Source organism: Stegostoma tigrinum, chromosome 22 (genome assembly GCF_030684315.1).
Source record: "Stegostoma tigrinum isolate sSteTig4 chromosome 22, sSteTig4.hap1, whole genome shotgun sequence".
NCBI classification, from domain to species: domain Eukaryota; kingdom Metazoa; phylum Chordata; class Chondrichthyes; order Orectolobiformes; family Stegostomatidae; genus Stegostoma; species Stegostoma tigrinum.
In genome coordinates, this window is record NC_081375.1 from 16,163,679 (window position 1) to 16,184,977 (window position 21,299).

At 39.9% G+C, this 21,299-nt stretch overlaps 1 protein-coding gene across 1 annotated transcript in view; it reads right to left on the bottom strand.

Annotated features, from left to right (window-relative positions):
* LOC125463872 (dynein axonemal heavy chain 17-like) overlaps positions 1 to 21,299 on the bottom strand; it is a 364,283-nt gene that overhangs the window by 320,693 nt on the left and 22,291 nt on the right. Inside the window, exons 4-6 of the mRNA XM_059653668.1 lie at positions 20,197 to 20,366; positions 15,457 to 15,679; positions 9,090 to 9,206 (exon numbers count right to left, since the gene is read on the bottom strand). Of these exons, the coding sequence (XP_059509651.1) occupies positions 9,090 to 9,206; positions 15,457 to 15,679; positions 20,197 to 20,366 (510 nt within the window). The remainder of the gene's footprint in view (positions 1 to 9,089; positions 9,207 to 15,456; positions 15,680 to 20,196; positions 20,367 to 21,299) is intronic.

Consider the following 21,299-nt stretch of genomic DNA (forward strand, 5'->3'; position numbering starts at 1 on the left):
AGATGAATATGCAGAAATTGAAATCTAGCTTTTGACAGCAATTACATTCCATGCGAGATAGAACTTGGGAAAGAGGGAACTCCTTCAATGAAAAACAAGATATAGACCACACTGTGAAAAAAGAAACCCAAGAAGGTGGAAAGAAGTGAACGGTGGGACACACAAAGTCACAGTGCTAGTGGATTAAAACGACATTAGGAAAAAGGATGTGGTTAAAAAGAAAAGACTAAACCGGTAGAATTAGTTAAGCTGGTGAAGCAAATCACAAAAGGAATTGAGGAGCTGCAGGAGAGTGCACAGCCTAGACAGGGGCTGGATACTAAGATAACACCTGACTTTTTCAAAGACTCCACCTATGTGGGCAAGATTTATTCAGATGAATAGGGGAGTACGTAAACAAGTTAAAATATTGAAAGATACGGGAGTTAGTCAGTCTCCAATAATAACAGATGAAAATATTTGCGCTTCTTCTGAAATATTGCCCATGAAAGTGATAATTTGTGGAATAAATGGAGAGAGAAGTTGTGTTGCCCTGTGTAAGATAAGGCCAGAAAGTCCAATCAAGACTGGGGAAGTCTTAGCGGGAATGATGGAAAAATTGGTCGATCCTGGAATACAGTTTGTCCTTGGAAATGATACAGTTGGATCACAGGTGCAAGTGATGCCCATTATATCGGAAAAGCCAAAAGAAAACCAGGGAACTGTAGAGTTAAAAGGAAAATACCCTGAAATTTTTCCTGACCATGTGGTGACAAGGTCCCACAGCCATAAGTTAAAATAAGAAGGGGAAAAAAAGAGAAAGGTAGTGAGGTTGAGGTCCAATTAGCTGACACTCTGATGAGATGATAAAGGAAATCCCAAGCAGGTGGAGAATCAAGCAGAGGTGTTTAGTTTTGAAAAGTTAATGGAGTTACAACAAAGAGATGAGATGATAAAGGATTTATATCATAAAGCCTACTCGGAAAAGGATTCAGAATATATTCCAGAATGCTATTACCTGAGAATAAAATCTTAAGGCAGAAATGGAGGCGTTGGTAGGTTAGTGTAGATGAAAAATGGGTGAAAGTTCACCAAATTATGTTGCCAGTAGAATACAGACAGGAAGTATTGTGGGTAGCACACAAGTTACCTGCAGGGGGTCATCTAGGAGTGAGGAAGACTCAGGCTATGATACAAAAGCATTTCTATTGGCCTGAATTATATAAAGATATGGTTGAGTTTCGTCGTAAACATCATACATGTCAGATGATAGGAAAGCCACAAACAGTGACAAAACTGGCACCTTTGATGCCAATTCCCACATTTGAAGAATCTTTTACATGAGTTATAACTGATTGCATTGGACACCTCCCTAAAACTAAAATTGAGAACCAGCGTTTGCTGCCCATAATGTATGTGTCTACCAGGTTTCCGGAAGGAATGCAGTCACAAAATGTCAAGACAAAAATGGTTATGGAGGAGTTGCTTGCTTTCTCTATCCATTATGGGCTAACCAGGGAGATTCAGTCGGACCAAGGATCCAATCTTACTGCCAAATTATTTAAGGAGTTCATGGATAGGTTAGGCATCAAACACTTGATTTAAAGTGCATACCATTCCAAATCCTAGGGAGCATTAGAAAGGTGGCATCAGACCCTAAATATCATGAGGCGGCCTTATTGCCAGGGTTACCCAAACGATTGGGATAAAAGTGTCCCATTTTTATTATTTGCCATTAGAGGTGTTCCAAATGAATCGATTCAGTTTACTTCATTTGAGTTGATATTTGGACACAAAGTAAGAGGGTCTTTAAAATTAATGAAGGAAAAGTTGACAAGTCCAAAGTCAGAGATCTGAGTTGGATTATGTACCTGAGGTGGGAGAAAGATTAAACAGGGTAGGTGAATTAGCTAGACAAAATTTGAAAGTGGCATAGCACCTAACGAAGGAAGAAGCAAATAAAAAATCTAAAATTCATACATTTGCCCATGGGGATAAAGCATTAGTGTTATTACCAGTGGCAGGAAATCCCTTCAAAGCATGGTTTAGTAGTCCCTATCAGATTGAGAAGAAATACAGTCAGGTGAATTATCTGGCGAGGATACCTGATAGGAAAAAACTTTATTGGGTATGTTATGTGAATATGATGAAACCTTACTATGATAGGGACAGGGAACCAGAAAAACAGGTATTAGTTACTACCATTCAGAGTGAGGAATCAAAACCAGACGATTTGGATTTTGATGTGCCTTCGAATAAACCGAATAATGACGAAATCCTCAAGGAATAGGATATGGTAGTGAGCTCTGTGTTCCAAGAGCAGAGAACTGAATTGAAAGGCTGGCTACAGCGTGACGAAGACATATGTAGAAATAAAATGGGGGGACTAACACCATAGTACCTGAGGTTGACGTGGGAAATGCTGTTCTGATAAAACAACATCCCCACAGGCTTAATCCTCACAAAGCAGTACAGGTCAAGAAGGAAGTGAAAACGATGCTCCAAGAAGACATCATAGAGATGAGTCAAAGTGAAAGAAGTTTGTCAATCGTGTTGATTCCCAAACCTAATGGTATTCAGTGTTTCTACATAGATTATCAAAGGTCAATGCTATGACCAAATCTGACTCATATCTGATTCCAAGGATGAAGGACTGCGTGGAAAAAGTAGGACAAGCCACTTACATCACAAGGTTGGACTTACTTCATGGTTACTGGCAAGTACCTTCATCACAGAGTGACCAAAGCTTCTGCTTTTGTAACCCCAAATGTGCTATATTAATTTAAAGTAACACCCTTTGGAATGAAAAATGCACATGCCACTTTTCAAAGGCTTATGAACAGAGTTGTTGCAGGATTGACTAATTGTCCCATTCACATAGATTACTTTGTGATCTTTAGGCAGTTGTGGAAAGATCACATGCAGCCTTTAGCAGATCTCTTTGAGATACTACGGAAGGCAAAGTTGGTCATAAAAGTTGCAAAAACAGAGTTTATAAAGGTAGAAGTGACACTCTTAGGGCATAACTTTGGATAAGGACAGATGGCACCACGGAACGTGAAGACTAAGACCATCAAGGAATTTCCAAGATCATCCTCAAAGAAGGAGGTACTATGACCTTATGATAGAGCAGATTAAACAGGAAATTTGTACTGAACTTTAATAGTGTGGTGGCACCATTGATGGATTTGTTAAAACCAGACACAAAATTTTGGTGGACAGAACAATGCCAGGAAGCATTTGAGAATTTAAAAGCAGCGTGAACCACTGCACCAGTTTTAGATATGCCAATTTTTTTTTTTAAAAAACCCCTTCAGAATCTCCATCAAAAAAAGTGATGTAGGTACAGGAGCTGTGTTGTTACAGGAGGATGATTGTGGAATTGAAAGGTCAATCGGTTACGTTTAAAATATCTAACAGAAAAGAAATCATTGAAAAAGAGTGAATGAATTTGGCAATGGCTTATAATGTTTATGTTGCAAACAATGCATCAGGGATGATTGTGTGAACTGATCACAATCCTTTCATGTTTCTGGAAAGATTTAAGGACAAGAACACCAGATTATTTCAGTCGAGCCTCATATTGCAAGTATTTAATTTACACATTGTACATGTTGTGAGTTATGAAAATATTATCGCAGATGTTTTATCGCAAGACTGAAGCAGTGGTGTTCAGTATTTTTTATATATGGAATTAGTATAAAATGTGTAACTGTACATTAATGAGCTGTGGATCTAGTCATATAAATAGACTTATGAATTTTAAAAAAAAACAAAGCCACCTTTTCAGAATGATGGTTCATTTTTTCTTAAGGGGAGAGATGTTGTGAAGTTGGGTAGAGTACTTGTGGATGGCGACAGGAAGTTAGAATCTGGTGTTTATAAAATGCTAGGGGGGAAGCATCATGTGGTCCCTTTAAAAGATCATGTGCTTTTTCTATTCTTAGAGATTTCAAATGGATGTCAGTGAGCAGCATCTTGAAAGATTGCAATTACTGAGAGAGCACACTAATCAAAACATTTGTATCAAAAGACCATACAGTCAGCAGGCCAGGCAGCGGTTTTTACCAAGACAAGAAGTTTTAAATTTAGCCAATCAACTTGAACCAGGTACTTAGATACCAAAAACATATCAAATTTAAATCTGATGATTTTGACAACATAGGGCCAATCCAATTGTATGAAATATTGGTATGTCATCAAGGTCATAAAAAGAAGAGGACAGTTAGACAAAGCCCCAGAGCTAACATTGTGCACAAGATGATGAGAGGCATAGATAGAGTGGATAGTCAGAGACTTTTTCCCAGGGCGGAAATGACTATTATGAGGAGGCCTAATTGTAAGGTCATTAGAGGAAGGTATAGGAGAGATGTCAGAGGTTGGTTCTTCACATAGAGTGGTGGGCATGTGAAATGTGCTGCTGGCAGTGGTCGTGGAGTCAGATTCTTTAGAGACTTTAAAGCGACTCTTGGATAGACACGTAGAGGATAGTAAAATGTAGGGTATGCAGGGTAGTTTAGTAGGATAATAGGTCTGCACAACATCATGGGCCGAAGAGCTTGTACTGTGCTGCACTGTTTTATGTTCTATATTATTAGGTGCCATGCATCAGAGTTAACAGCCCTCAGCTTTTTAGTGAGAATCACTGGCTCTCACAGCCTCCTCCTTGTCTTACAGAAAGCATCATCTAAATAACAAAAGTACTCAAGGCACAACTAGTTAATATTGCCGACAGAAAAATGGATGGGGAACAGACAGGACATTCCAGAAAACGTGAAAGCTGGCTATAATTTCATGAAACTAAATTTTATTTTCTTTTATACAAGTCCCACTTATATTTACTGGAACAGCAGATTATTAGAATCTTATTTTATTCAGGAATAGTTAGTAGTTAGAGATTGATTCAATTTATTACTACTTTGGGTAATTTGTTCACTGTTAGAGTTAGATAAATAAATTGTTATTTGTTGATTTTAAAGTGAGCGTCAGGGATTTATTTTATCTAAACACTACAAGTTGCCGAAAGGCTAATTACACCATTTTTCATATTCAATTTACAGATAAGGTGAGGAAGTCCTCTTTGAGTGTTTCAGTTATAGTTCTCAGAGGGGCATCAACCTCCGCTTTATAACACTGTCCAAAAATTTGTGACTCAGGGCTCGATTCTGCACATTGAAGACAGGATATTGGAGAGTTAGTCCGTAACTGGCTTCCCTTAGCTATGAGATAACAAGGTGTGGAGCTAGATGAACACAGCAGGCCAAGCAGCATCTTAGGAGCAGGAAAGCTGACGTTTCAGACCTAGATCCATCATCAGAAATGGGGGCGGTGAAGGGGATTCTGAAATAAGTAGGGAGGGAGGGGGAGGCAGATCGAAGATGGATAGAGGAGAAGATAGGTGTCATCTGAGGAATGGGAGGGAGAGTTGAAATGGTTCGCGATTGGGAGGTGCAGCTGTTTATTGCAAACCGAGCGTAGGTGTTCTCTAAAACAGTCCCCAAGACTCCGTTTGTTTTCCCCGATGTAGAGGGGGCCACAATGGGTACAGTGGATGCAGTATACCACATTAGAAGATGTGCAAGTGAGCCTTTGCTTGACATGGAAAGTCTTCTTGGAGCTTGGGATGGGGTTGAGGGAGGAGGTGTGGAGGCTGGTATAGCACTTCCTGCGGTTGCAGGGAAAAGTGCCGGGTGTGGTGGGGCTGGAGGGAAGTGTGGAGCGGAGAAGAGAGTCATTAAGAGAGTGGTCCCTTTGGAAAGCAGACAAGGGTGGGGAGGGAAAAATGTCCTTAGTGGTGCAGTTGAATTGCAGATGGCAGAAGTGTCGGAGGATGATGCGTTGGATCTGGATGTTGGTGGGGCTTTAGCTATGAATGACTGATGTCTGACTCTAGTTGGCTTCTGAAAGCTCTTATTTACATTATTGCATAATTCAACTGACAAAGGGGCAGCACTCTGAAAGCTTATCACTTCATATAAGGCTGTTGGACTATAACCTGGTATCGTGTGACTTCTGACTTTGCCTGCATCCGGATGGAAAAGATAAAGAATGGAAATAAACCTTTAAACCACGTTGGTTTAGTCTGTGGAGATTTTGATGTCTGAGCAAGTTATATAATAAAATTGGGGCCGGTGTTGACAGTATAAGTGGAAAGTGTCATGTTCTGTTTGGTTGATAGTCCCTGTAAAAGTAGAATAATCTTTAACACACACAGACAGACGCACAATGAAGAAGACAGTTCAGTGCTTTCTGTTCTCAGGGCTCACTGAGGTGAACTTCTTTCTGGCTAGGACTTTGATCTTCAGTATCTTTTCTCTATGTACTTTCATTTACCTCTCAATTCATTCATGGAACCTGAGCATCATTGGCTGATCAGCATGTATTGCCTATCTGTAGTTGCCATTGAGAAGGTGAGCTGCCTTCTTTAGCAGCTGAATCCAACATTTTGTGAATTGGCACACAATGCCATTATGGAGAGAATTCTAGGATTTTGACACAGCAACAATGAAGGAACAACGATATATTTCTAAGTCTGGATGGAGAGCGACTTGGAGGAGAAGTTACAAGTTGTGATGATCCCATGTATCTGATGGCCTTGTGCTTCGAGATGAAAGTGGTCATGGGTTTGGAAGGTGGTATCTAAGGATCTTCGGTGAATTTCTGCGATGTATTTTGTAGATAGTGCATACTGCTGCTACTGAGTGTCGATGGCGGACGGAGTTGATGCTTGTGGCCAGGTTGGATGTGTCCTGCTTTTTGTATATAGGACATAACTGTGCAATTTTCTACTTTGCTCAGTCGATGCCATTGTTGTAACTGTACTGCAAGAGCTTATCTAGGGTAGTGGCACGTTCTAGGTACAAGTCTTCAGTAATATTGCCAGAATATTGTCAGGGCCCATAGCTTTTACACTAACCAGTGACTCCCTTTCTTGATATCACATGGAGTGAATTGAATTGCCAAAGACTGGTATTCATAAGTCTGGGGACCATTGGGGGAGGTTAAGGCAGATCACCCACTTGGCAGTTCTAGCTGAAGATTGCTATAAATGCTTCAACTTTAGTTTTTGCACCATTATGTTAGATTATTCTATCATTGAGGATGGGCATATTTGCAGACCCTCCTTTTCCTCCTCCGGTGAGCTGTTTAATCATTCACCACCATACACAACCAGATGTGGCAGGACTGCAGAACTTAGATCTGATCCATTGGTTGTAGGATTGCTTACGCTGTTTGGCATGCAAATAATCTTGTTTGGTCACTTTACCAGCTTGACACCTCATTTTTAAGTCTACCTGTGCTACTCCTGGCATGCCATCCTGTTCTCTCTATTGAACTAGGGTTGATCCCCCAGCTTGATAGTAATGGATAACTGGAGGATATGCTGGGCTATGAAGTTTCAGATTGTGTTGGAGCACAATTATGCTGCTGTTCATAGAGGCCATTCAGCCCATTGAGTTTGCACTGACCCTCTGACGATCATCCCACTCAGACATGCACCCTACCCCCTCCATGCCCAGATGCTATCCCCAGACTCCAGCCTGACATGGCTAATCCACCTAGCCTGCACATCCCTGGACTCTACAGGGCAATTTAGTAAGGTCAATCTTTTAAGACTGTGGGAGGAAACCCAAACAGACAAAGGGAGAATATGCAAACTCCACACAGTCCCCAAGGCTGGAATCAATACCTGGATCCCTGACACTGAGGCATCAGCTAACCACAATGCCATTCCCATGAAAGTGGGACTTCATCTCCACAAGGACTATGCAGCGGTCACTCTTAATGATACTGTCATGGACAGATATATCTGCAGCCAACAGATTGGTATGTATGAAGTATGTTTTTCCTTCTTGTTGGCTCCCTCACATAGCTAATAGACAGGGTCTGTGGCAAATGTCCTTTAGAATTCAATAAAAACGCAAAGGCAGATAGAGCAGTTGATTGAGGGCAATTAGTTCACAATTTATAAGGTCTCTGACTTACAGAAGGAATCTATTACTTATATATTAAGCATTGTCAATCATAGAGGGGTGGTGGACATTAATTATTTTTATTAGATTAGACTCCCTACAGTGTGGAAACAGGCCCTTCGGCCCAACAAGCCCACACCACCCCTTGCAGCATCCCTCCCAGACCCAGACCCAGCTCCCTATAATCCACACACCCCTGAACAGTATGGGCAATTTAGCATGGTCAATCCACCTAGCCTGCACATCTTTGTACTGTGGGAGGAAACCGGAGCACCCGGAGGAAACCCATGCAGACACGGGGAGAATGTGCAAACTCCGCACAGACAGTTGCCCGAGGCTGGAATCAAACCTGGGTCCCTGGCACTGTGAGGCCTCAATGCTAACCACTGAGCTACTGTGTCGCCCTTATGCATTCACCTTGAGAATTACATATAATTGACTGGCTGCCTCCCTTCTATAGTTACAGCCATTCTGAGGTGTGTCAAGAGAAGGAGTATGAGATGTTCACTAATATCCTTTCACAAAGCATGGGCACCAGGAGGACCGAAGTGCATTACCACCGAGAAACGTCATTTTAATTTGATCTGCTCAGTTTTCCTGAAAGTTTTAGATATTTCTACAGCTATTTTGTGTTAGTGGTGTTCTTTCAAATGGAACACACAGTTTGTCATAAATCTCTAAGTTTATTTCAAAATAAATATAATAGTCCCAGATTAAAACTATATTTGTTGTATTACAAGATATATGCTTGAGTCCGTAAGTAAGTGCTTATAAAAATGTTGAAAGAATGACTTTGTTTCCACCCTTCACTTTTCTGCCATGGAACACTTCAGCTGATTGACTGCCTAGATTGAGGAGTTTCAGGCAAACTGTGTGACCCAGCCCCTTCAGATGACAGAACCTCAGGTGATGTGGCATCAAGAAAAACCTGAGATGATAAGTCCTCATTTGTTTTGCCATATCCCCATTAAAATTGCTAGTGTAGACATCAGTGAACAAAAGCTTAAAATATTATGTCACCACTAATTAATCAAACATGACACATTTAAAGTAGTTGGGTAAACAGTTAGTTTAAAGTAAAGAATTATAATTTTATGTCAACAACCATTAGTTATCAGTTTCCTAGGAATGGTTTACCTCAAATCGTAGACACTTTCTTCTAATGACATTGACTTCATTGGCTTGTAAAGGTGCCACAGCGTGTTTACAAATAACAGAAATTTTCTTTGTATTGTTCCATTGTTCTGGAAGATCCTAAATATATGATATCAGAAATATATTTCAACTATTAAATAAAATAACATAATTGCTCCATCATTTACTTTTAAACTGACTTAGGAGCTTACAGCCCAGCATGTTTACTTATTTTAAATTAAACATGAACCAGTTTAGACCATATTCTGATAGGGAACTGTAATAAAAAGACAAAGACAACAGGTCAATGCATACGTACAATGGAAACTTATTTAAATCCCAAAAGGCCTATGGTGGTACTTGTGCTCCTGCTAAACCAACTCACTTCCTATTTATTTAATCTAACACACTCACTTCCACATGTATTCTGAAGACACAAAGCTCTGCTCAAGTATTGACCCCTTCACTGTCTCCAAACCATCATGCTATTTTTCCAATATTAAATTTTGGATGAGCAGAAATTTCCTCTCAATGATTAGATAATACTGAAAATATTCATTTGTTCATAAGTCATTGCTTTAATTCACTGTCACAAAATATGTTCCACAGTGACCAGTTCTATTCCTCACCCTGGCTATCATCTGTAATTGTACCAAATAGGGTGCATCATCGTTGCTATCTTTGACTGCAGGATAGCTTCAAATCATATATCGTTGTCACCACAAAGATTACCTACATCCACCTTTGCTATAATATTGCACTCAGCCAATGCCTCAGCTCATCTGCTGCTGCAACCTTCCTCCATGTCTCTGCACCAGTGCTTTTTTGGGTGTTCTCCTAATTCAACTCCACAACTTAAATTCATACAAAACTCTGTTGTTTGTATACTAACTAACATAAAGTCCCATTTATTCATTAAAAACCAAAAAAACTGTGGATGCTGTAAATCAGGAACAAAAACAGAAGTTGCTGGAAAGTCTCAGTAGGCCTGACAGTTCTGTGAAGAGAAAATCAGAGTTAATATTTTGGGTCAGTAAGGAAGGGTCATTACCTTTTGTAGTTGCTAGCTGATGCTGGTTCCTAGTCAAATAATGCTTCAATTTTAAATTTTAATCTTTGCTTTCAAATTCTTCTTGTCTTGTCCCCTTCTTCACTTTCTTTTCCTGAGTCCTTCCTCTGTAACTTCTTCTAGCCATATGATTCTTTATGAATCTTACAGTCCTCTAAGTCAGACCTCTTATACATTCCCTCTAATTGCTGTTCAATGCACTGACTACAATGTGGCTAGCCAGGTGAACCTCATAGAAAATGAGCTCCCTAATTAGGGCTGTTAGCCTGGTCCAATCAAGGATCCCTGGTTGACAGATTTAAACAGGTATGTCAGAGGTTCTATTTACTCTGAGATCTGGCTTGGAGGAAGTGGAAGCAGTGAAAAGTCAATGTACTTGTAAATAAAGGAGGACTTAGTGGCGGGATACCGGCTTCTGTAGAGTTATTTCATCGTTGTTGTTAGCTGCATGTTGATAGATCTGACCTCTGAAATTCCTTCCTAAGCCTCACTTCTTCTCAACTTCTGCCTCTTCCTATGAGCAGCTCCTTGAAACATACATTTTTGATCAAATTTACATTACTGATAGTATATCTCCTAACTTATCTTTTGTGGGTTGATGTCATATTTTGTTTCATAACATTCCTGTAAAGTCTATTGTAATGTTTCAGTCCACTAAGATAACTGCAAGCTGCTTAGGCAGCTGAAAGCATAATGTCATTAGTAAAATTATTACTCCCAAATTTGGAGGATTGTTTTGAAATTACGCCTTTGCATCCCTCAATATGCTATGTGGTAGTGACCTTCACATTCTAACCATGCATTAGGAAAATGTTTGGGAGTATCTAAAAACAATCAACACAAATCAACTGTAACATAAATCAAGTAGTTGTTTATTGATCCAAATAAATATGTGAAATTGGGACAATGTCCTTGGATTACTTCAAAAATATTTCATCACTTCAAACAAACTCTCAAACACTTATATCATTCTTGTCACATTGTCTCATAGATTATATGTCCTTGTTTTAGTTTTCAAGTCCACATATACAACATAACGTGGAAATAGTCCAAAACTAGCTTCTATCCTTACTTGCTTGGAACTGGTGACTTTCCATTTCCTTCTCCCAATTCCTCTGTTGCCAAGAAGAGCAAAATAACATTATTATACTCCACACAATCATAAACTTTTAATTATGAACAAAACAATCCTCCATCACCACACACTCCACTCCACTACTCTTCAATTTCAACCTCTTTTGGGCTAACAGTTCAATCTAGTGACCCAATATCTCAATTAGTCTTCTGTTCCTAATTATTTTTTTGAAAATTCAACTAGACTAAATGAAATACATAATCACATGCATATAGCAGGTTTCTGCTTTAATCCTCTCCGTAAAGATGTTTCTCCTAAATTTATTATTGAATGCATCTTTGGACATCTTATTGGTCTCAGTTAATGAATTCCCACAAGTGGAAACATGTACTTTTTGTTTAGGCTGTCAAAACTATCAAAGGCCCTTTCCATGCCAACGCTCAGTCATTTACTGGAAAGACAAATGCCAGATTATACAAGCGTTCCTCAATAGTTAAAAGTTTTTATTTTAGTTACCATTCTTATAAACGTTATTTGGCACTTCCCAGAAAACAGGTAACTGTAGGCCAGTTAGCCTCACATTTGTTACCAAGAAAATGTCACAGTCTATTACAAAAGATGCAACAGCAGGGTACTTAGAAATACAAGATATTATTAAGCACAGTTAGCATGGCTTTATGAAGGGAAAATTATGCCTGAAAATTTCCTCAAATTCTTTGAGGCGGTTACAAGCAAGATAGACAAAGGAGAGTAATGGATGTAATATATATGTATTTTCAGTAGGTGTTTGATGAGATATCTCACAGTAGGCTACTTAATAGACCCGAGTCCATGGTGCTTAATGGACTATCATGACATAGATAGTGGATTAGCTGACTAATAGATGACAGAGAGTTGAGATAAAGGGGACTGTTTCAGGATAGTGACATGCAGCTATTGGTGTGCCTCAGGGATCTGTGCTGGGGTCACAATTATTTACAATATATACTAATAAATGAATATCTGACATTAATGAGTGAATGGTGAATGTACAATAGCCAAGTTTGCAGGTAATACAGAGGAAAGTGGTGGGGATCACGCAAAGAGTTTTAGAGGGATATAGGCAGATTAAGTGAGGGGGCAAAAATTTGGCAGATGAAACATAATGTGAAGAAAAGAGGAGCTGAATATTACTTACAAGAGAAAGACTGCAGAATGCTATGGAATAGATAGAATTGGGAGTCATCACACATGAATCATGTAAAACTCGCACCCAAGTTCAGTAATAAGAGGGTAAAGAAAAGGAATGTTGGCTTTTATTTCAAAAGAAATAAAATAAAGAAATAGGGTGATTTTTGCTAAAATTACACAAGGCCCTAGTCAGACCACAGCTGGCATATTGTGATTAGTTTTGAGCATCCTATCTAAGAAGAGATATTTTGGCACTGGAGGTATTCCAGGGTAAGTTCACTAGGTTGATGCCCAATGGATGGAGGAACTCTATTAAGAGAGAAGTTGAAAAGATTGAGTCTATACACGTTCAAACATGGAAGAATGAGAGCTAACCTTATTAAAATATATAACATTCTTCAGGGACTGGACAGAATAGAGGGGGGTAAGGTTGTTTCACCCTGCGGGAGAGTCAAGGATCAGACGCATAATCTCAGAATAACATTCACACATTTGAGGCAGAGATGAGGAGGAAGTTTTCTCTCAGCATGCAGTGAATCTGTGGAATTCTGTACCATAATGGACTGATGAGGTTGATTCATTATGTATATTAAATATTGAAATAGATTTTTAATCAGTAAGGGACTCATGGGTTATGGGGGAATAGCAGAAAACTGGAGCTAAGGATTGTCAGATCAGCCATGATTTCATTGAATGATGGAGCATACTCGATGGCTGAATGATCTACATCTACTCCTATAGCTATGGGTTTATAGTCATCAATAACAGCAGTGCCGTAGACCAGTAACACCATTGTCTGGGCAGCGCAGTCATCTTTGAAGATGAACTGCTACAAAAACTGTCCTTGCAGTTAGCATTAAGGTAAAGCAGTGTGGAAAGGATGCCCACACAGTTTATGGCATAGTGAAGGAGACTGGAAAGGGTGTCCTCGCAGTCAACCTCACAGTGAAGCAAACTGGAAAGAATGTCCTTGCAATCCATATCATAGTGAAACAACCTGGGGAGTATGCTCGCAGGCAGCTTCAAGGTGAAGCAATCTGCAAAGAACGTTCTTGCAGTCATGTCACAGTGAAGTGGTCTGGAAATGATGTCCTCATGGTCAGTGTCATGGTGAAACCGTCTGGGAAGAGTGTTTTTGCAGTCAGTGTCATGGTGAAGCAATCTGGAAATGGTGTTCTTGCAGTCAGCGTCATGGTGAAGCAATCTGGAAATGGTGTTCTTGCAGTCAGTGTCATGGTGAAGCAATCTGGAAATGGTGTCCTTGCAGTCAGTGTCAGGTAAAGCAGACTGGGAATAATGTATTCACGGTCAATGTCATGGTGAAAATCAGTCTGGGAAATATGTTCTCACATTTGCCAACAACATGAAGCAGTCTGGGAAGGGTGTCCCCACAGTCGGCATTAAGGTGAAGAAGTCTGGGAAGAATGTCCTTGCAGTCAGTGTCATGGTGAGCACTCTGGGAAGACTAACTTCACCACTGGCACCATGATGAAGAAGCCTGGGAAAGGTGTCCTTGCGGTTGGTATGGCGGCGAAGCAGTCTAGGAAGAATTCTCCTGCTTGTTGGGAAGAAACAAAGAGTGACATCACTGGAAAACTGAGTGGCCTTATTCTACTGCAGAAGTAGAGGCTCAAAAGGAGAGATTTGATTATTAAGTAGTAGGTAAGGTCAGGTAAATATTTCCAAGTATTATCACTCATAGTTTGTAGGGTTTTTTTGTTGTTTATTGTTTCTAAGGCCTGTATTCTGTAGTAACAAGGTATGGGAAAGAAGGGTGTTAGAGAAATTGATATTATTTTATAGTAAACACCTCGCAAGAGGCATACTTTAAAAATGTTAAGTCATCGCAAGGGAGCTTAAAGAAATGGTGTACTCCTTCTGCTCTCTTTGGAAAGCCAGGTACATTTCCAGTGTCCAAGATCAACATATGTGTAGAAAGTGCCTCAGGATGCAGCTCGTGGAAGTCCAGATTTCAAAACAGAACAGCAGCTAGGATCACTATGGTACATCTGTGAAACTGAGATAATTGCTCATAACACATATAAAAAGATGTTCACACTGCAGGCTAAGACTTCACAAGCAGAAAGGCAATGAGTGACTACCAAGCAGAACAAGTTGACTGGGCAGGCAATTCAGGAAACTCCTGTGGTCATTCCCCTGAAAAACACAAATATATCACTTTGGATACCGTTGAAGAGAATGGCTTCTCACAGCAACAGCCAAATTTGTGACAGTTAGCTCTGCTGCACAAGGGAGGAGAAAAGGTTGTGGAATTGCAATAGTCATAAGGGATTCAATTGTGTGGGGACTGGATAGGCATTTCTGTTGCTGAAAACCAGACTCCAGCTTGGTATGTTGCCTCCCCCTGCTGGGGTCAAAGATGTCTCAGAGTCGTTAGAGGACCCCCAGAGGAGAAAGTGAACAGCTGGTTATCGTGACGCACATTGGCACCACTGACAAAGGTTTAAAAAAGGATGAGGTCCTACAAGCAGAATGTAGGGAATTAGAAAACGAGCTGGAAAGGACATCAAAAGGTAGTGTTCTCAAGATTACCACCAGCACCACAGATATAGTCAGACTAGAAATTGAAGGATATATGGAATGAACATGTGGGAAAAGATGGTGTGTGTGTGTGTGTGTGTGAGTGAGTGAGTGGAGTGAGTGAGTGGAGTGAGTGGAGTGAGAATCTGGATGGGTTACATCTGGGCAGGACTGAGATTGATGCCTTGAGGGAGTATTTGCTGGAATAGTTGGGGAATGTTTCAACTAAATTGGTAGGGTGATGGAAACCTTTGGAGGAGTCAGAGAAAGGGGAATCAAGGACAAGAACAAAAAACGGAAAGGGGAATAAGAGGAGAGATTGGTAGAATCAAACATGGCCCCAGTAAAAGAAGGGATACATTCTTCAAGTTGAAATTATCAAAGACTATCACAAAGATTTATTTTATTAAACTTTAACTGAATAATTAAACTGCAATACATAGCACAGAATTCATTTTTGAAGATATGACTGAAAGTCTCTAGAAATATTGATAGAATAAAAGGTTATTTCTCACATGTAATTGTGTGTGAACTTCTTCTGGCATCTCTACATCATAGGTCTTGAGTAGTTCAATGGTTTGCTTCAAAGGTTCAAACATATGGTCTGTGGTCACTTGTCGCTCTTTAATTTTTTTCAGATATCCCATTACTTGTATAAGAGTTTTCAAATCCCCTTCTTTCACTGTTTTAGATAATTCTGCATTTGTCTCCTTTATGAAAGCCTCCAAAGTACTAAGACTAGAAAAATAAACAAATGGTGTTATGAGGCCACTATCATATATTTTAAGGTTTGGAACTTTGTACTTATGGCAAAGTGGGAAATGGAGGCTTGAAGTGAGAGAAGGGGATAGGTGAGAGGGAGGCGGGGACGAGCTGGGGCAACTCATATTCCGCTTGGTACCCGAAGGTTGCAGGAACAGCAACTCATATTCCGCTTGGGAACCCTGCAGCCCAATGGTGTCAATGTGGACTTCACAAGCTTCAAAATCTTCCCCTCCCCCATTGCATCCCAAAACCAGCCAGCTCATCCCCTCCCCCCGCTGCATCACAAAACCAGCCCAGCTCGTCCCCATCTCCCTAACCTGTTCCTCCTCTCACCTATCCCCTCCTCTCACCTCAAGCCGCAACCCCATCTCCCTAACCTGTTCCTCCTCTCACCTATCCCCTCCTCTCACCTCAAGCCGCAACCCCATCTCCCTAACCTGTTCCTCCTCTCACCTATCCCCTCCTCTCACCTCAAGCCGCAACCCCATCTCCCTAACCTGTTCCTCCTCTCACCTATCCCCTCCTCTCACCTCAAGCCGCAACCCCATCTCCCTAACCTGTTCCTCCTCTCACCTATCCCCTCCTCTCACCTCAAGCCGCAACCCCATCTCCCTAACCTGTTCCTCCTCTCACCTATCCCCTCCTCTCACCTCAAGCCGCAACCCCATCTCCCTAACCTGTTCCTCCTCTCACCTATCCCCTCCTCTCACCTCAAGCCGCACCCCCATTTCCCACCTACCAACCTCATCCCGCCTCATTGACCTGTCCGTCCTCCCCTGACTGACCTATCCCCTCCCCACCTCCCCACCTATACTCTCCTTTCCACCTATCTTCTCCTCTATCCATCTTCGGTCCGCCTCCCCCTCTCTCCCTATTTATTTCAGAACCCTCACCCCATCCCCCTCTCTGATGAAGGGTCTAGGGCCAAAACGTCAGCTTTTGTGCTCCTGAGATGCTGTCTGGCCTGCTGTGTTCATCCAGCTCCACACTTTGTTATCTCAGATTTAAGTTTGATGGTTTTGACAACATAGGACTAATCCTATTGTAAGAAATTGAAATGTCATCAGGGGTTTAAAAGATGAGGACATTTGGAAAATCTGGAGAGTAACAACTACCATCTAGTAAGCGATCTGCTCTCTCAGCTCTTAGAGAAGTCATTATCTAATTAACAAAGATACCACAGCACTGTTACTTAATATTCAAGATAGTAGAATTCAAGGAGAGAACATTTCTGACAGAAGATCAACAGAAAAGACACAGAATATTCCGAAGATGTACCTGGCTATAATTTTGAGAAACTAAGTTCTTTTTTTATTTATGTAAGTGGGACCTGTATTTATTGAAACAACATACCATTAGAATTTTGTTTTATTCCAGAGTAGTTAGTAGAATTATAGTTAGTATATAATAATAGTTAGTAGAGAGGAATTGTTTGGCTTTCTACAAGTTCAGTTAATATATTCACTGTTAGAGTTAGATAAATAAATTCTTATTTGTTGATTATAGAGTGATTGTCCAGAGTTTATTTCATTTAATTCTTCCTTTATAACAGATTGGGGGAAAGAAGCAGGTTATATCACATCTCACACATCTTTTAACAACTTATAGGGTGAGATGCATCTCCCTGGGTGCCTTGGTTTTAGTTATTGGGCGGGGGAGGTGGGTTTGACCTCCCCTTTATTACATTTCTTTGAAAGATTTGTTGTTTGGAATGTTCTTTCTATTTGGAGTCTATCCTTAGCAGGTATTCCCCTCATCAAACTGGTTAAATTCAACATGAAACTTAATTGTACTTTTAGAAGAATGATGGAACTTCCCAATATAAGATTTCATTTGCCAAGACCAAAGTGGAAACTGTGAATGACTAGAGGCATGTAAGACCACCTGATTGACCAAATTCAAAATATTCCATACCTTCAACAGTAACTAGCCTTGACCGGAAAATGTTTTATAAAGTGAATCACTCCAGAGAGAAATCCATTTTTTCCATCTACCAAAGTATTTATGTGTTTGTATATGTTTTGGGCTATTAAAAGTGGTAAACATATTCTTAGAATTACAAATTTGGTGTAATAACAAATTCTGTATCTTTATTGAAATAATAAATCAGTAATATCATATTTACTGAAGAAATCTAGTTAATGGAAGTTTCATTCTAAGTCTAATATAAAGAATACACATAATTGACACAACATGGCTTGGTAAAATATTGTTAGGTTTATGTTGTAACCTCTGTAGCAATGAAACTAGGTAGACTGCTCCTATTGCAGTCATTAACAGTGTTTCAAATTAATTATGTCACTGGAACTGTGCTTACTTTCGAAAACACAAATTAACCACAAATTTAAGGGGAAGCAATGACCTAGTGATATTAACATTGGACTGTTAATCCAAAGACCCAGGTAATGTTCTGGGGACCTGGGTTCAAACTAATTCAATAAAGATGTGGAATTAAGAATTTAATGATGGTCATGAAACCATTATTGATTGTTGGGAACAACCCATCTGGTTAAGTAATGACTTTTAGGGAAGGGAACTGCCATCCTTACTTGGTCTGGCCTACATGTGACTCCAGATGCACAGCAATGTGCTTGACTCTTACTTGTCCACTGGGCAGTTAGGGATGGGCAATAAATGCTGATCTCACCAAATTAATTTGTGGCACCTTCATTCCATCAATGAATAAGAAAAAAATTAACAGAAGCAAGTTTCCTGGGGAAATTATTGCAAAACTTTCTGCTACACTGACAATGGGTAAGTGTGAAAAAAAATAAAAACAATGCATGTAACCCAGTTGTATTGGGAATTATTGCATTTTGAAGTTAATGACTGGAATTTTCGACCCTTAGTGAACTGGGCACTTGCTGAAAGCGAACTGTACTGTGGCTCTTTAACTAATCTTGGGCATTAACATCTCACATCACAGCGTGCATGCAGATGACATGCTGAACTTTCTAATGAAAGGCAGAGTTCAGAAAGTTCAACTTCACATGGATTCCTAGACTGCACCATTCAGAGGAATAGAAAAAAAGATTGACAAAAAAAATTTAAAAAGGTCAAGAAATGTAGTCCATACTGACTCATTATGCAGCTCTGCTGTTCAAGACAAGACCATGGCTGATCAGATCTTGGCCTTATTTCCACTTCATTGCCAGTTCCCTATTAACTTTGATTCCACTACATGTCAATAATCTACCTACCTCAACCTTGCAAATAGTTAATTACCAGCCTCCACATTCTATTGGCTAAAGGATTTCAAAGATTAATTAGAACATAGAACATAGAACATAGAACAGTACAGCACAGAACAGGCCCTTCAGCCCACAATGTTGTGCCGACAATTAAGAAATTCCTCTTCATCTCTATGTAAAATTGGTGTTCTTTATTCCCTCCAGATCTAGATATCCTCCATGAGGGAAACACCTTCTGAACATTTATCTTGTCAAAGCTGATTCGCATTTTATAAACCTATTGAGTAGGGCCCTGATCTGCTCAACTGTATCATTGCATCAAAGGACACGCACCTTGCTTGATGAAGTTACTGGTAAATGTGATGTAGGAACAGTGTCTTAGTAAAAAATATATATTTTAGAAACATACCTGGGTTATGATTATAATACATATACATTGCACAAACAAACAAATGCAAAATGTTTGGAATTATTGGTGTCACTGCAGTCTTTCTGCGATATTAGGTATCAAGGAGAGCAACATAATCTGTTGTTAGCAATTTGTTGCAAACAATGCAAGTCTGGGAATTTAACACTGAAAGTGTAATTAAATTAAAAATGAAGAATGGCGGATGCTGGAAATCTGAAGCAAAAACAGAAGTGCTGGAGAAACTTAGCAGGTCTGGAAGCATCTGTAGCAAGAGAAAGAGAGATAAAGTTTTTAGTCCAGTGACTTTTTGCCCAAACTGAAAATAGCCAGGAAAGGGTTGTATATATGCTGATGATGTTTTCCTAAAGGCGTAATGGGAACAAAAAGACATGTACAGAAAAATCAAATTTTGCTGTTTGTAGTAAGACAGAACTATTCCACCATACAAATTTAACCTTGAGATGTAATTACACAATCAAAATGCACTTTTCCATTTACATTGTTGCGATTTTATGAAACCAATCAGTTGTCCGGAACTGAAGAAATGAGAGAAAATCTTCTGTACATTTTATATGGAATCACTGAGATTTTCAGACATTTTTCACATAAAACTAAGGTAGCCTGAGACATAGTCAACCAAGGTCAATGGAATTTTGAAGGTTATATTCAATCAATACCATTGTGAAGAAAGGCTGCTCAAAAGTTGTTAAATCAGTGTTACAACATCTTCCTTCTTCGACAGAATCATGACATACTCAAAGTCCACATTTCTTATTTCAAGGAAATATTCCAACATGGTGTGGAAATGAAACACTTAATTACTAGTGAATACATGACAAAATAATATATTTCTGAAGTTACATTCCATTATCTATGGTATTTGGTATTACCTGTCAGTTACATGGTTAATAAGGTATTGTTTGAACAAAAGGCTCCAGCGTTTGATTAGGTTCAGAAGTGCCTGCCTGAAAGGTCTGCAATCAATTTTAAACCAAGAATCTATTATCTTTACAGTCTCAAACTTCAATACCTCTTCATATAGTTGTTCGTAGGAGTCAATCTAAAGGAAACATATTAAATACATCGATGCATAAACACTTGTTACATGATATACATGCTAAAAAAGTTATAAATCCATTAATTAACAGTAAATTATGCATTTAAAAGCATAACACACGAAATATTGATAAATCTTTTTGTGTACACTGCATCTGAAAATTCTATGCAGACTGATGTCAATTTGTCAGCAACAAGCTACACAAAACCAGCTACCCATGTAACCCAGATAACAAAGTGTGGAGCTGGATGAACACAGCTGTATTCATCCATCTCCATACTTTGTTATCTCGAATTCTCCAGCATCTGCAGTTCCTATAATCTCTCACCCATGTAACCCGTGTGGCGTTATCATCACTAGAAGTAGTTTTGTGCAAACAAATTTCTCTCCTATTATTTTGGACTAAAAATTGAGGGCTGGAAATTATAAGATAACAAAGTGTGGAGCTAGATGAACACAGCAGGCCAAGCAGCATCTCAGGAGCACAAAAGCTGACATTTTGGGCCTAGACCCTTCATCAGAGAGGGGGATGGAGAGAGGGAACTGGAATAAATGGGGAGAGAGGGGGAGGCGGACCGAAGATGAAGAGAAAACAAGATAGGTAGAGAGGAGAGTATAGGTGAGGAGGTAGGGAGGGGATAGGTTAGTCCAGGGAAGATGGACAGGTCAAGGCGGCGGGATGAGGTAGTAGGTAGGAAATGGAGGTGCGGCTTGAGGTGGGAGGAAGGGATGGGTGAGAGGAAGAACAGGTTAGAGAAACAGAGACAGGCTGGGCTGGTTTTGGGATGCAGTGGGGGAAGGGGAGATTTTGAAGCTTGTGAGGTCCACATTGATACCATTGGGCTGCAGGTTCCCAAGTGGAATATGAGTTGCTGTTCCTGCAACCTTCGGGTGGCATCATTGTGGCACTGCAAGAGGCCCATGATGGACATGTCA